The 14,798-nt window shown below is 38.2% G+C and overlaps 1 protein-coding gene across 3 annotated transcripts in view; it reads left to right on the top strand.

The window, feature by feature from the left end:
• Rps6ka3 (ribosomal protein S6 kinase, 90kDa, polypeptide 3) overlaps nucleotides 1-9,620 on the top strand; it is a 101,419-nt gene extending 91,799 nt beyond the window's left edge. For all 3 annotated transcript variants that reach the window (XM_005407812.2, XM_005407817.2, XM_005407814.2), the window contains 2 exons: nucleotides 3,600-3,740; nucleotides 4,394-9,620. In XM_005407812.2, coding sequence (XP_005407869.1) covers nucleotides 3,600-3,740; nucleotides 4,394-4,516 — 264 coding nt within the window. In that variant the 3' untranslated portion in view covers nucleotides 4,517-9,620. The remainder of the gene's footprint in view (nucleotides 1-3,599; nucleotides 3,741-4,393) is intronic.
• The last annotated feature ends 5,178 nt before the right edge of the window (nucleotides 9,621-14,798 follow it).

Genomic DNA, 14,798 nt, shown 5'->3' with positions numbered 1-14,798 from the left:
TTCATAATTGGCTGGCTCCAAGACAGGGTGTTGTGGCAGGTAGGAATCACAAAGAAGAAACAGTTCATGGTGAGCAGAAGGTAGAGAAGCAACCAGGGACAACCACAACTCTTTCTATCCCTTATATCTTATCCAGACTACTTAGGATGGGTAGCACTCACACATTTTAATCCTAATGCCCTTGATCCTAGCATTGCACCATGAATCCATCCCAGTGTCACATACTCTAGATCCAACCACCTCTGAGAAAACCCCACATATGACTGCATGAGGCTTTGGGGGGACATTTAGACACAAACTGTAACAGGATGAGTACTATAAAATAAATAAACAATAAAATGAAATGCAAGGATGGGGGGTATAGCTCAGTGATAGTGCACGTGCTTAGCACATGTGAGACCCTGGGTTCAATCCCCAGCAACCCCCCCCCATTAAAGTTAAATCTTAGCCTTTACCTTTTTCTAACAATAAAATACCTTACAGATACTTTACTTTTTCTGGGTACCCATGTCCTTTGTAATTCCCTTATTGAACACCTACAATGTGCTTGATAAATGAAAGCCTTAGAGGTAAAAAGATGTGACAAAAATAGAATTTATGATCTCAGGGAGCTCATAGTCTAGCTGAGAGTTAGCCAAAAAAATGTATGTACTGTAACACCTGTACAGTTTCTGTGCTGAAGAAGTTCACAGATGATGCAGTCAGGATTTCAGGGAAAGCTTTCCAAAAGCAGGAGTTTGCCAAGCAGATTTCGGGCACAAAAGGTGGTAGTCCATCCCAAGCTGAGGGAACAGCAATGCAGATAGGTAGTGATAGTAGCACAATAGTAGCAGGGTACCTCCACACTGGTCATTTGATGTGACTACTGCAGGGTGTACAAGATGAACCCAGATTGTAAAACGCTTTGTGGCTCATGCTCAGAATTATGGGCTTACTCTAGGTGTTAGAAAAGTGCCAGAAAAAATTACTAAGCAGTACAATGATCAAATTTTACTTTTTGCACTCTGGAGCAAAAATTCCCGTTTATAGAGTCTGCCACAAACTGTCATGATCAATTTTGAGATATACCAAGTAATGTAAATAATGTAAAATCACATAATAAAATATCAGGACTTGCATGTTACTTGTTCTTTTAGTAAGTTAAATCCAGTTGACATTATGTCTATATATATTTTTCCTTCATTCACTTTGATTCCAATATACTTTTTTGGTGAGAGAAAAAATATAGGTGAAAATGAAGATAAAAATAGAGCACAAACAGTAGCATCCACCTGATCACTAGTAATGTCTGCTATAGTTGAAACTTGTAATTACAAGCATGATGTAATACTAAGGTTACCCACAAAATAGGATCTACCAATTTGAGTGTGTCCCTTCAGGAGCAAGCTGCATATGTGAACAGGGTGAGTCATTTGGACCATACATGGCTTATGTGACTTTGAGAACAGGACCTTAGCTGCCATTCACTGAGCATTTATGTGCCACAGAGTTTATCATCACTTTTATGTACACTGTTTCATTCACTCCTCACTGACCTAATATTAGGGACATGTAAGATCTTGTATATTTCAGGTCATCAGTGATGAGTACCCAAACAAGTAGTGCTAGTGGAATTTGAGGCAAATAGAAGAGAAATTTATAAGAATTCCTAGTTTGTTGATTGTTCCTTTGTTGTTCCTAACATAAGTTAGAAAGAGAGCTTTATTTTGCCCCTGGGCAAATTCTCTTTTTGTTCTTTAACTCTTTTTTTTGAAACGGGGTATCAATATGTTGCCCAAGTTGATTGACCCCTCCAAACTCCAGGGCTCAGGTGATCCTCCTGCCTCAGCCTCCTGAGTAGGCATGACTATATGTATGTGTTGCTTTGTCTGGCTGAATTTTTATATTTACTTATATTCAGTAATTCAGGCCTGCTATTTGCTGGTAATGATAACTAAAATTAAGAAACTGTAAATGTCTTAATAGCGCAGAACTGCTTGAAGCAACATCTCCCCAGTTTCCAATATTTAATCAGCCACCAGGTTCTGTCACTTCTTTCACCTAAATACTCAGTTCCATCCACTTTTCTGTATTTCTTATACTCTAATTTGAAACTGTCATCTTTCACTGGTCTCTAAATTAAGAGTCTCCAGAGCCGGGCATAGTGGCACACACGTATAATCCTAGCACTCGGGAGACTAAGGCAGGAGGAGCGCCACGCGTTTGAGACAAGCCTAGGCTACATAACTGGCCTGAACTATATATGGAGACCCTGTCTTAAAAAAAAAGTAATTCTGCAGGCTACCTCCAGCCTGCATCCATTTTCTTTCATACTTAGTGTGATCTTTCTAAACTACAAACTGGACTGCATCGTGTTCTTGCTTTAAAAGCATTATTGCCTCCAGAATAAGTCCATGTTTGTTAATATGGCTTACAAAGGTCTGACTGATCTGGTCCCTTCTCACCTCTCATACTTCCATTGGCTGTCACATTCTCCTTGACAGTAAATGTATACATACAGCAACCATGCTACACTCCAGTCAGTTCCTCAGCAGTGATACGATCTCAGACCCGAGGGCTTTCCTCCAAGTGCACTCCCTTTTGTGTACCTGAAACACTATTTCCCCCTCCTTTCTCTAATCTAGCTTCTGCTTATCCTTCAGGTCTCTCCTCTTCGGAAGTCACTTCTAAGCCAGCCCACCTAGTTCAGGTCATAGATCTCTTTATGTTCTTCTAGCTATACCTTGTACTTGTCCATCCTATCAGAACTTCTTATTTGCTTTGTAATTGATTCTTTCCCTTTTCCTCACTGAACTGAAAGCATCACGGGGCCAGAGTTCTCCTCTGCCTTTTTGTTTTCGTTTTTGTTTTCTTAGGACAAGTTCTCACAGTGTAGTCCAGACTGGCCTTGAACTTACTACGTACCCTGGGCTAGCCTCCAACTGATGAACCTCCTACCTCACTTCTCTAGCTTTTATAAATAACAGTTATGTTGTCATTTTGAAAGGTATAAAACCAGGTAGCGATGACATGGATCTATATTGCATATATAGGAAGGTGTTTGATAGGCACTGTTAACAATGATTGTCTCTGGAAGAACTCTAGTGTGGGTGTTCTTTATGTTCTTTCACTTCTCTGTATTTTCCAGTCTTATTTGTAAGATTCATGAGTTGCTTTTGAAGAAGAAAAAAGTTTAGGAACTCTATAATCTTCTGGGTGGACATTTAGAGCCCTCCAATTAAATTCCTAGTATTGGATGTTCATGTTCTGCTTTTCAGTATTACTGGCAGCATACAAAAAGCCTTACTTAAGTAGTTGATATTATTTAAAAATGATCCTCCAAAAATGTAGGAAACAGAAAATCTGAGGAAAAAGAACCAAGTACTTACAGGTACATAAAATGTGGTAAATTGCTCCTTTGTAATATACCAAAATTACTGTTACTCAATAAGAGAGAAAAGAGACTTGAGTATTTTTTTCCAAATTGTCATGTTGATCAAAGCGCTGCTTATCAGGAAATAATCGTGACATAAAAGCTAAGGAAGAATGCTTATCAGTACCAAGTGCTACAGAAATAGAATCAAAAAAGGATTAATCTTGTTTTATGTTTCTCACGACAGGACCTGGTGTCAAAGATGCTTCATGTAGACCCTCACCAGAGACTGACTGCTGCTCTTGTGCTCAGACATCCTTGGATTGTCCACTGGGACCAACTGCCGCAATACCAACTAAACAGGCAGGATGCACCACATCTAGTAAAGGTAAGCAGCACGAGTCAGTCACTGTTTTCCACATGTCGCCCTCTCTGTGACCCAGCACCTTTCCCTTTCAGCCTGCATCTAGTTCTAGCATGGATTTCTCTTACATAGGTGACTTAAAACGAAAAAATCAAGGTGTACCAAAATATCAGTAATGAGCCATGCGTGGTGGCACACATCTGCAATCTCAGCACTCAGGAGGCTGAAGCAGGAGGATCACACTGAGTTCGAGGCCAGCCTGAGCTACATTGTGAGTTCAAGGCCAGCCTGAACTACGTAGTGAAACCCTGTCTCAAATCAGTAACGAAATTAAGGGTGACTTTTGAATTTTGTCAGTCTACATAAGTAGGTTTATTTAGAATCAATCATGACAGATAAGCTTATGGATTTTCTACACTGAAAGAGCATGCCTTGCAGCCTCTCATATTAAAGGATTTCAAAGACAAAAGTTAAATAGCCCTGAGAAAAGTGAAGACTGCAGGTTTTAAGTCAATCCCTGTCTTTTCACAGTGGTTAAATCAGAAGAGTTGACCAATGTTATTTTCATTATGAAACTAATAAAATCTAGGTACGTTTACATATGAAAAAATATGCCAATAAAACCCTTTACTTCATATATGGGTACATATTATTTCTGTTATATTTCCTTTTTTCAGGGTGCCATGGCAGCTACATATTCTGCTTTAAACCGTAATCAGTCACCAGTTTTGGAACCAGTAGGCCGCTCTACTCTTGCTCAGCGGAGAGGTATTAAAAAAATCACCTCAACAGCCCTGTGAAGTGACCTCAGTGAGATATTTGGTACCATGGTATAAGCTGATAGCACAAGTTCTGGCGACAGGTAGCACATATCTGAGAGAGACCTGCAAGCACACACTGTCCCAGCTGGTACCCATAATGCTGCTGCTCCTGCTGCTGCTCCTGCTTTCGTCTCTTCTCGCTTTAAATGATTGTTAGCAAGTTAGATTTTCCTGGAGCTTTGGATGAAACATGATGAAGATATATTCACTGAATCAACAAGAAAAATAATGAACATATGAATTCCACCTAAAATACACTGAATAAAGTACTCTACACCATATAGCATTATTTTTATAGAAAATATTTCATGTCCCTTAAATATTCTTTGTTAGCTATAGGGATGGACAGTTTATGTTAAGCACTTAGCTTAAACAATCCGTTTATATTAGCACTGTATCCCTTGTGCCATCCAACATTTTGTATGTTTTTGTAAACAGTTCATATACAGTACATTTCTGTACTGCTTTCTTTAATGTACACATGCCTTTTTTAATTTGGAATCTATTATTAATCAACTATTAAATCTGATTAAATGGTTCACCTGGATTAACAGTATTGTTGGACAGCCCTAAAAATGGCCAGATTGTGGAACAGCTGTTGAATGTAACACTTTCAAAATGTACATATTTCCCCATATCTGTTTCACTGATTGGTTCTTTTGTTTCTTAAAGTCAGGTGCTCTGTCAAACTAACCAGAGAGCTCTTTTGGTAGAGAAAGTTATATGTGTGTGGCATGAAATCAAGAATACATCTATGAAGTTAGTCTATGTACTTTGAAACTCCTTAGGGTCCTTTTTTCCTTAATTAAGGAAGTACTCCTTGCACTTTTAATCTTACATAGTATCCATACTTAGTATTTGGCATATCATTTGGAATTTTGCCAGTATATATCAAAGACCTTTAAAGTCATGGTAAAGAGGTTAGTGAAGGAAAATTTAACAACCAGTAATTTAAGTCCTATTGGATATTTTCTGTTTAAATAGATAGTCTATATTAAACACTAATTTGAATGTAATAAAGGCCACAGGCCTCTATATAAAATCAGATTTAAATTTCTTATTCTAGGGAAATAAAACATTCTTGATCAAACAGTATCTGTTCTAACCTAAAATCTTAGCTAAAGTAGGCCAAGTGAACATTCAGCATTATTTCCTAAATCCTTCCTGATGATGGCCTTTGACTTCAGAAATGATCAATTTTCATAATGACCCTTGGGTCTGATTAGATTACAGTATTCATTGTCTACATCTAACTTGCTGGTTTCCACAATTTTATCTGATGAAAGGAATTTCTGTACCCATCATTACCTGCATCTTTGCCAAGCTACCTAGCATATATCAGTATGAAATATAAAAAACATGGGAGCAAGGAAAAAATGATTTAACTTACCTCATCAGGAATGTGCCCAAACAGATCTTTCTAAGTCATATACTAAGCCATTTACATCAGAAATATTCTCCTGCTCGAAGCTTTAACTCTTCCCCTAAATACACCAAGCCAAGAAGAGTGTGTTTTATCTGAATGTTTTTAAAGCCACTTGTTATTCCTTAAATTCTCCTCTATGCAGTTAAAGAGAGGAAATCAATAACATTCCTTTTGCGCAATGACATAAAATGATTATTGCATAGAAATAAAAGTTTATATTCGAAATGGAAAAATATATAAGAGGAGGCATATCAAAAGATCTGGCTAAAGTTTTTTGAAGTTTTTGAGTATATGGATAACAATTAAGAAGCTACTTTCTATTGCCTGGAAAGAAAATTGTTTGTTTTCTCTATTCAGTGTTTCAAACCGTGGTCATCCCAAATTCTTGTAATTTTTCAAATTTTAATGTAACTATACAGAATATAGATATATTTTCAGATTTTTGACACTGATGCTACTCATAATCACTTAGGTATACTTTACATCATAGTCTTTTAGAACCACAAGTAAGCATATAAATCCTTATAAGTCACCTGGTCAGGTTTTCTCAGATTGCATATAAAGATCCTGAGATTCAAATCAAAGACTAGAATCCTCAGCTTGTCCTCATTTACAGGAGTTTCTTTTTCTTCATTACACCATGCTATCTTTCCTTTATATTATCACCTGACCAGTAGCTAAGTTTAAAAAAAAAAACTATATGTTTCTTAGGGCAATCTTCTACTGGTATATGATGCCAAGTTAATTTCTTGCAAGGATAATTGCCTCCTTTGTCTAGTCAAGCTGCCAATTCTGTTGTAGGAAAAAAACTTATATTTCATAAAACAGAAGGCTTTCTGCCTAAAAAGCAGCTAATGGACATTAATTATTTCATCAGTAATTGTAGTGTTCCCACTGCCTTTGGGCAACAATGTGCTGTAAATGTAGTACTTATACTGGGTTAACCTTTTCATTAATTTCTCAAAGTCCAGTTCCTCCAGCCTCTGTTGTTGAGGTATCAAGGCCGCTAAAATATTCTTCCCTGCACCAGTTGCTGCCAGTTTCTGGGGCTTCTCTCAGGAATTGTCAGTCTTAATCCTAAAGATACTGTGAAAGAAGCAGCTAAATTATCAGGACTCTTACAAAACTTCTTAGTTTATAACACAAAATAATATCAGAAATGAGAGATTGCATTTAACATTACCAAACACATACTGGAAAGTATGAACTATACTACTGTGTGTTTTGTATCTTTCCCCTTTGAATGATAATAAATTAAGGTAAGTTTTTTGTCCCTTTTTATTTTTGCTTTTTATGAATCATTTCATCCTTCTGGTTCATAGAGTTATCTTCTAAGTACATCAGACATTTCATTTGAACAGATTTGATGTGAATATATTTATTCACAAGCAATCCCCAGACTCCAAAAATATAATAATTTTGGCAAGGTCCAAAGTAGAGATGCTATGAAGCTCGTGTGCAGGAAGTTACTTGTGAGTGTCTGGAGAAGTGGTTGTGGTGTGTATGCCATAGAGTTTCCACATTTCCCATGCAGGGCACTCCAAAGAGGGGTTTTGGGCCAACCATTTCCAATCTGTTTTTAACAAGTGGCTGCTATGGGGGTCCGGGGATATCAGAGGAAGTGGGGCTATCCACTTAGGTGTGCCCTGCATCCTTAGCCCAAGAAGTATTTGAACAGAGGGTGGGTGAGTATAAAGGCTTCAAGAGACAGCAGAATATATTTAATAGGAAAGAGACTGGGATAGGCACAGCCTCGGATGAGTTAGCAGAAAAGTATTCAAGATTTCGGGGCCTTGGTATTGTGTTTAGTCACTGTGAAGGCCAGCGATACACATTCCAGCATGGCATTGATAATCTCTAATCCCTGGACTTTATAAATGACCTACCATTTTGAAGCTTACATTATGATATTTTTAGAGTAAATTCTATCTTATGGTGGTATTGAGCATTTGAGACTTAGGAATGTAAAGGGTAAGGAAAGGCTTATTTTCTGTGATTAACAAATAGGTGGATTCCATGCCTGATCTTGGTGCTTAAACCAGGAGGTTCCAGTCTCGTCCTAGACATCTGTCCCTCTGAAAGGCCCAACTCGCTGTGACTTAACTGGACGTATACTTTGAGCCTTATTTAACTCACAGATATAGTGACTTAACTCAGTATTTTTTATTTCAACTAATGAAAACAGTCCTCTTTTCAACCCCAGGTTGCTTACATTTTGTTGGTCTCCCCAAGTGACTGTTGGTGGAGACCAATTAATGAAGGAATGAATTCACTTTCTTGAGACTGTGGTATTCTACAGAGCCACATTAAACCACTTTTCCAGTGAAGAATCTACAGAATGATAATACTCAAATATGGATGGCCAAGAAGAATTTGTATCTACAGTGTGCTTTATGTATTTTTGACACTGCTGTATTCTGTGTGACCAAGTAACTTGTAACTGGTTCCAGTGTGACTGAGTGTTCTCAAACAGTTCTAGTAACTAAGTCAACTTAATTTTCTTAAGCCTAGTGTTACTACTAGTGTCAGATTTACCACTTTGATTCCAGTCTTTTAACTGTTTGTAACAGGGCATACCAAGGGTTGAGATAAGAGCCTACTTCCTACCTCTTAAGGCACTTTGCTCATTATTTTGCCATGTAACCTTGAACTGCATGATAAGCTGTTTAAATGTCCATGACTTCTCCCAGAGCAACTAGCAAAGTATATGACATTTTGAATAGAGATTAATGGAAAGGAAAATTTAGAGATTAAGTTCAGAGGTGCACACCTCAAGAAAATGTCTTTAGAGCACATACCATTTGAGTACAGTAAGTGTAAACCTATATGAGAAGAGAGTCACTATAACAGTCGTAAGTAGATTAGTTCAATATCTAATGGAAGTGAGCATCCTACTCCTATTATCACTATAGTACTGAATGAACTGTATACTGAGTTTTTCAAACAAGTATTTAGAACTGTTAAATACAAAGCAAGGGCATAAGGATAAAGATTTCGGTTTGTGTTTCTGTAAGTGTAGTTGACCATCTAAAGCTTTGTTTTTTAATTTTACAAAAGCTTCAAAGTATTGCCACTCATTAGCATCCTTAGTGATTGTGGGTGATGAGTTTGTAACACTTAAAATTATGTACATGTATTAGTTTATCTTAACTCTTGCCCTAAACAAAAGGGAAGATACACACCTAAGGGATGTAATTATTTTCCATTTTTGGCCATGGGTGGGAATGGGGTGGGGATCTACTTAAGCAGTTTTTAAAAAAGAAAAAAATCACAAATATTTTTCTACTATTATATATGATCTTACTTTATACTAGTTTCTCTCTAGTAAAGGCATGCCAGAAGCCCAAGGTACCATGTCACAAGTTCTTACATATTGTACCTTTTATTGGTGGTTAAATTACATCAGTTGCTTGGCACTGCTGCCATAATTATGAAATGCTTGTAAAGTATCAAATATCACTGAATACTTTAAATTGTTTTACTTAAGAGTCTAATCTGGGAAGTTTGCAAATCATACTATTAATATGTAATCTAAGCTCTTTCAGATGTATCCAAGAATAATCCTGGAACAATATTGCTTGTATTCCTGTCATAGAACAGGTTTTGTAATCTTTAAAAGAAATGAAAATTTATATAATAAAGTTTCAAATAAATGCATGTATGTCCCTTTTATCAAATTATTTTGATTATATTATGATTAAACTCTTAAAATAGCAAATTATTCTATCCAAAGTATATTTGTGAAATTGTATTGCTAGAATTTAAAACAGGAATATTTCCGAGTTAAGAAGTACAAACTAATGTTGCTGCGCACCATCTTGCCTTCTCCAAGATTTGTCAGATTCCCATAAGTGACACAGTTTACCCCATACCAAATTCCCTTAGTGATTCAAAGGATACAAAATAAGCAGCAGGCACAGGTGAAACATTCCTTTTTGAAGTTCAAAACTACTGGACTTAGCTCCCAACATGCACCTTTTTCTCCATCCTAGTGTATTTTGGATTCAAAATTAAAGGGTAAGTTTCCTTCTAAGCATTATATATGGTGACCTTGTTCACACAAAAGGAGTCATTCGTTTTTGCAATGACCATTCATTATTCATTCTTGCATCCGTTCATTGTTTACACAGTTTAAATAATTAGCCCCAGCCATACCTCATAAACCCAGAAATTCCAGGTTTTACAAAAAATCATCTATAAAGACCAAGTATGTCTTGTTAAATGCATTTCTCTTAGTTACTTTTCTCTCGGTGCTGACACAAAATACCCAACACGCAAAATTAAGGAAGGAAAGGTTTATTTATCTCACAATTCATGAAGGTTTCAGTCCATACTTGGCTGGCTCCAAAGGCAGAGGGCAAGCGTTCATGGCAGCAGAAATCAGCAAAAGCAAAGAGAAAAAGGGAGGAAGGGCAGGGGGTGGCCTCTTTCCCTCTCTTGTATGCAAACTACTTTCCCCAGGGCAGGTGCAGCACTCACACCCATGAAATAATCATAAACTCTAGAAGCCTGCCACTTGACTGCATGAGGCTTTGGGGGAACAGCCAGACACAAACCATAACAGCATTTTAGAAGGACTTCCCCTTTTCTTTTTGCTAGTGAATCTCATTGGCACATTCAAAAGGAAATTTGAGGGTACTGATTCCTGATAGGGAATATGTTATATACGCCAGAAATGAGCCCTTTCTTTCCTACTTGACTTTTTTAGTACTTTTATATTAAGTATCACAGACTGGGTGGATTAACAACAGAAATTTATTTTCTCAAAGTTCTGGAAGCTGGAAGTCCATGATCAAGGTGCCTGCAAGGTTTGGCTCTTCTGAGACACTTCTTCAGCTTGCTCACGGCCACCCTCTTGCTACCTCTTTGATCCTATAGGCATACAAGCTGCTGGTGCTCCTTTTCTTTTGGCTTTCTTTTTACTTTTCAGGGCTGAGGATTGAACCCAGGGCCCCCTGCTACACCCCAGCCCATTCTTCCTTGTTAAGGACACTAGTCATATTGCATTAGAGCCCTAACCTAGTGCCCTCATTTAATTTAATCACATTTTTAAAGGCCTTCTCTCCAAATACTGTGACATTTTAATCTTTAGGAACTGGGAGTTGGGACTGCAACATACAAATTTGGGAAGACACAATTTAGCCCATAACAGACGGTTTAAGGGGGTTATGCACTTGGATTAATTCGCACTGATATTCAGGGTACAATAGGGAGTGTCGGTATCTACTTGGCAAGATACTGGGACAAGATAAGAATGTTTAACTGTATTTGTTTTCTGTGCTTTTGTAAGAGATTACCACAAAGAAAATTTATTATGGCTCTGGAGGTCAGAGGTCCAATACGGGTCTCCCTGGACCAAAATCAAGGTTTTAGCAGGGCATTTCTTGAGGTTCTAGGGAAAACGTTCACTTTTCCAGTTCCTAAAAGCTGCCTGCATTCCTTGACTGTGGCCCTCTTCCTACATCTTCAAAAGTAATAATAGGGTTGGGGATGTAGATCAGTGGTAGAGTGCTTGCCTAGCGTGTAGAAAGCGCTATGTTTGATCCCCAGCACGGGAGGAAATAAAAACAGCAGTGATAGTGGTTCAGTCCTCTTCACATGCATCTCTCTGACCCCTCTCTTCTACCTCTTCTATTTTTAAGAACTCATGAAATTAGATGTGGTGTACCCAAGTAATCTAGGATATTCACCCCATCTCGAGGTTAACTGATAAGCAACTTTCATTGCACTTGGAACCTTTATTTTCTTTTGCCTTGTGAGATAACAAATTCAGTCTACAGGAATTTAGATTTCAATATGGACATCTTTGGTGTTCATTAGTCCACCTGTATGGCTTCTTACACTAACATGGAGTGGAGGTGTTTGCCATGGTCATCTTTGTGTTGCTTGACACATACTTACAAGGTAGGTAAAGAAAGTGTAGGGTGCTGTAGAAATGTGTAGCAGGGTTGCTTTAGGAATCTGAGCAGACATTCTAAGAAAGCAATGAATAAGCTGAGACCTTAAAATGGAAAAGGGGAATACCAGAATAAACTGTACCATACAGAGAGAATTGACAGCACTCAAGAAAATATGTTCTCTATGGAGATTAAAATATTTTTTAAAAGATGTGAAAAAAGAAGCAAAGCGTGAGGCTCAAGAGATAAGAGGGCAGGTTGTCAAAGGTATAATCAATCATATGAAGGCATTTGAATTTTATCCTCATTCTTTTTTGAGTTTGGGTTTTTGGTGGTGTTGTGTTCTGAGATAAGGTCTCACTATGTTGTCTAAACCGGAGTCAGATTTGCAATCTCACTTCAGCCCCCTCAGTAGCTGGGGTTGCAAGTGTACATCCCAGCACCTGACTATCTCCCTTCTTTATTGCCTTTGCTACACAGACTGAACCTCAGAGTCTCAAAACTGATCATCTGAACATTTCTCTCAGAAGCACCCTGAACTTTCTTACATCTTTGTCTTTGTACTGCACGCAGCAAGAAAAACTCAAATTTTGCATAATTTTGGCTAGCATGGAGTTATGGCAAATGGCACCACCCCATGTTATTCTGTATGTACATTTTTGGATATATTGGAAGAAACCATACAATTTTGCAAACTGATACCTCTGTAAGTTTATGTTTTCTAATCTCAGGTAAATCCTCAGTGCCATTTGTCTTTTAGTTTTCCTTAGGTCATTTTCCTATTTCTTTTTTTATTGAAATATAATGCACATGCATAAAGTTCACCTATATGAGATGTAGAACTTAATGGGTTTTTCTGAATTTATTCTTTTTGTCTTTATAGTACTGAAGATTGAACCCAGGGCCTTTGCACTGAGCTACATCTCCAGCCCTTTTATTTTTAGTTTTTATTTTGAGACAGGGTCTAAGTTGCTAAATTCCCCAGGTTGGGCTCTAACTTTCATTCCTCCTGCCTCAGCCTCTCAGAGTGCTGAAATTACAAGTGTATGCCACTCCACCCACCTCCCTACAGTCTTCTTAACACAGCAATCAAAATGATCTGTTTCAAACCTACTGAAAATCACAACAAATGATCTGATCTCCTAACCTATGATTTTGATCTTATCTCCCCAAACTTTCCTCTTGACTCACTATATCTACTCTAGCCTTCATGCAATTTTTTTCTTTTTCTTTTCCCTTTCTTTTCTTTTTTTTTTTGTTCTTTATTTTTTGTGACAAGGTCGTGACCTTGAAGTCACTACATTGTCCACCTGGCTGACCTTGAACTCACTGCAGTCTTCTGCCTCAGCAACCTAAGTGCTAGGATTACAGGCAAGCACCACCATGCCCAACTTACTTTTTAGACAGGATATTACTGTGTTTGCATAGGATGGTCCTGCACACCTGGGCTCAAGTGAGCCTCCTACCTCAGCCTCCTAAGTAGCTGAGATTACAGGTGCACACCACCATGCCCAGGTCTTTCTTTCTCTCCCTTTGTTTCTTTCTTTTGCTTTTCCTTTTCTTTCCTTTTTTTTTCTTTTTTTTTTTTTTCCCCGGTACCGGGGATCCAACTCACGACCTCGCGCTTGCCAGGCAGGCACTGTGCCGCTGAGCTAAATCCCCAGCCCCTTTCCTTTTTTTTCTTTACATAGAGTCTTGCTCTGTAGTTCAGGCTGGCTTGGGACTCATTATGTAGCCCAGAGTGGCCTCAAACTCGAAATCCTCTTGCTTCAGCCTTCTTTTTTTTGGAGCGGGGGGAGTACCTGGAATCAAACTCAGGACCTTGCGCTTGCCAGGTAGACACTTGTGCCGCTGCTTCAGCCTTCTGATTGCTGGGATTACAAGTGTGTGCCACTGTGTCCAACTTTGCTATTTCTTGAACATGCTAAACATGCTTCCACTGAGGGTCTTTGCCCTTTGTGTTTTCTCTGCCTACACAATTCCCCTAGATGTCTACATTATTCACCTCCTTATTATTCTAATGATTGGTCAGCTGTGGGAATCACACTATCATAGAGAAATGAAGCTTGATCTTTATTTTCTCCTTTGAGGCTTTATACCAGGTAACTGACAGAGACTTTTGAGTTTTAAACATTTGGACTTCCAGACACTTGAAGTTTAACTGATTATTTATTGTGTACTAGACACAATTCCTAAACACCAAATACACTGTATCAGTTTAACTGCTGCAACAATCCAACATAGTCGGTATCATTCCTACACCTAATTTACAGATAGGAAAATTGAGGCTTATAAAGATAGTACATAAATTGTCCGGAAAAGCCAGGCATAGTGGCGCAAACCTGTAATCCCAGCACTGGGGAGGCTGAGGCAGGAGCATCATTGCAAGTTCGAGGCCATCCTGGGCTACAAAGTGAGCTCAAGGCCAGCCTGAGCTGCATAGTGAGACCCTGTCTCAAAAAGACAAAAAAGATAAATAAATAAATAAAATTGTCCAAAATCATAGAGTAAAAAGTTTATACAGGGGCTGGGGATTTAGCTCAGAGGCATAGTGCCTGCCTGGCAAGCGCAAGGTCATGAGTTCGATTCCTAGTACCAGAAAAAAAGGAAAAAAAAAAAAAAAGAAAAGTTTATACAGAGCTTGCATTAGAGCCTAGGTCCCTGTAACTCCAAAGTCCAATTTCATAATCACTTGGCCTTGAAGCAAAATTTAAATAAATTTCATAAAGACATCTTCTCATCCTTAATGGCATAAATTGCAAAATATTGCAAGCAGAAAGAATAAAGACTTTTGAGTGCCCCATCATCTCTCAGATTACCTCTGAGAAGTACATCTGTCATTGGGTGTCTAAACCTCAGCTCTATTGTCATTTTGTGCTGGGGCTGGGGTTGTACTGTGCACTGTAAGATGATTAATAGCATCCCTAGCCTCTGGCAA

This window comes from Chinchilla lanigera, unplaced genomic scaffold, assembly GCF_000276665.1.
Source record: "Chinchilla lanigera isolate Chin_1 unplaced genomic scaffold, ChiLan1.0 scaffold00108, whole genome shotgun sequence".
NCBI classification, from domain to species: Eukaryota; Metazoa; Chordata; class Mammalia; order Rodentia; family Chinchillidae; genus Chinchilla; species Chinchilla lanigera.
This window is presented reverse-complemented; position numbering and strand designations above follow the sequence as displayed.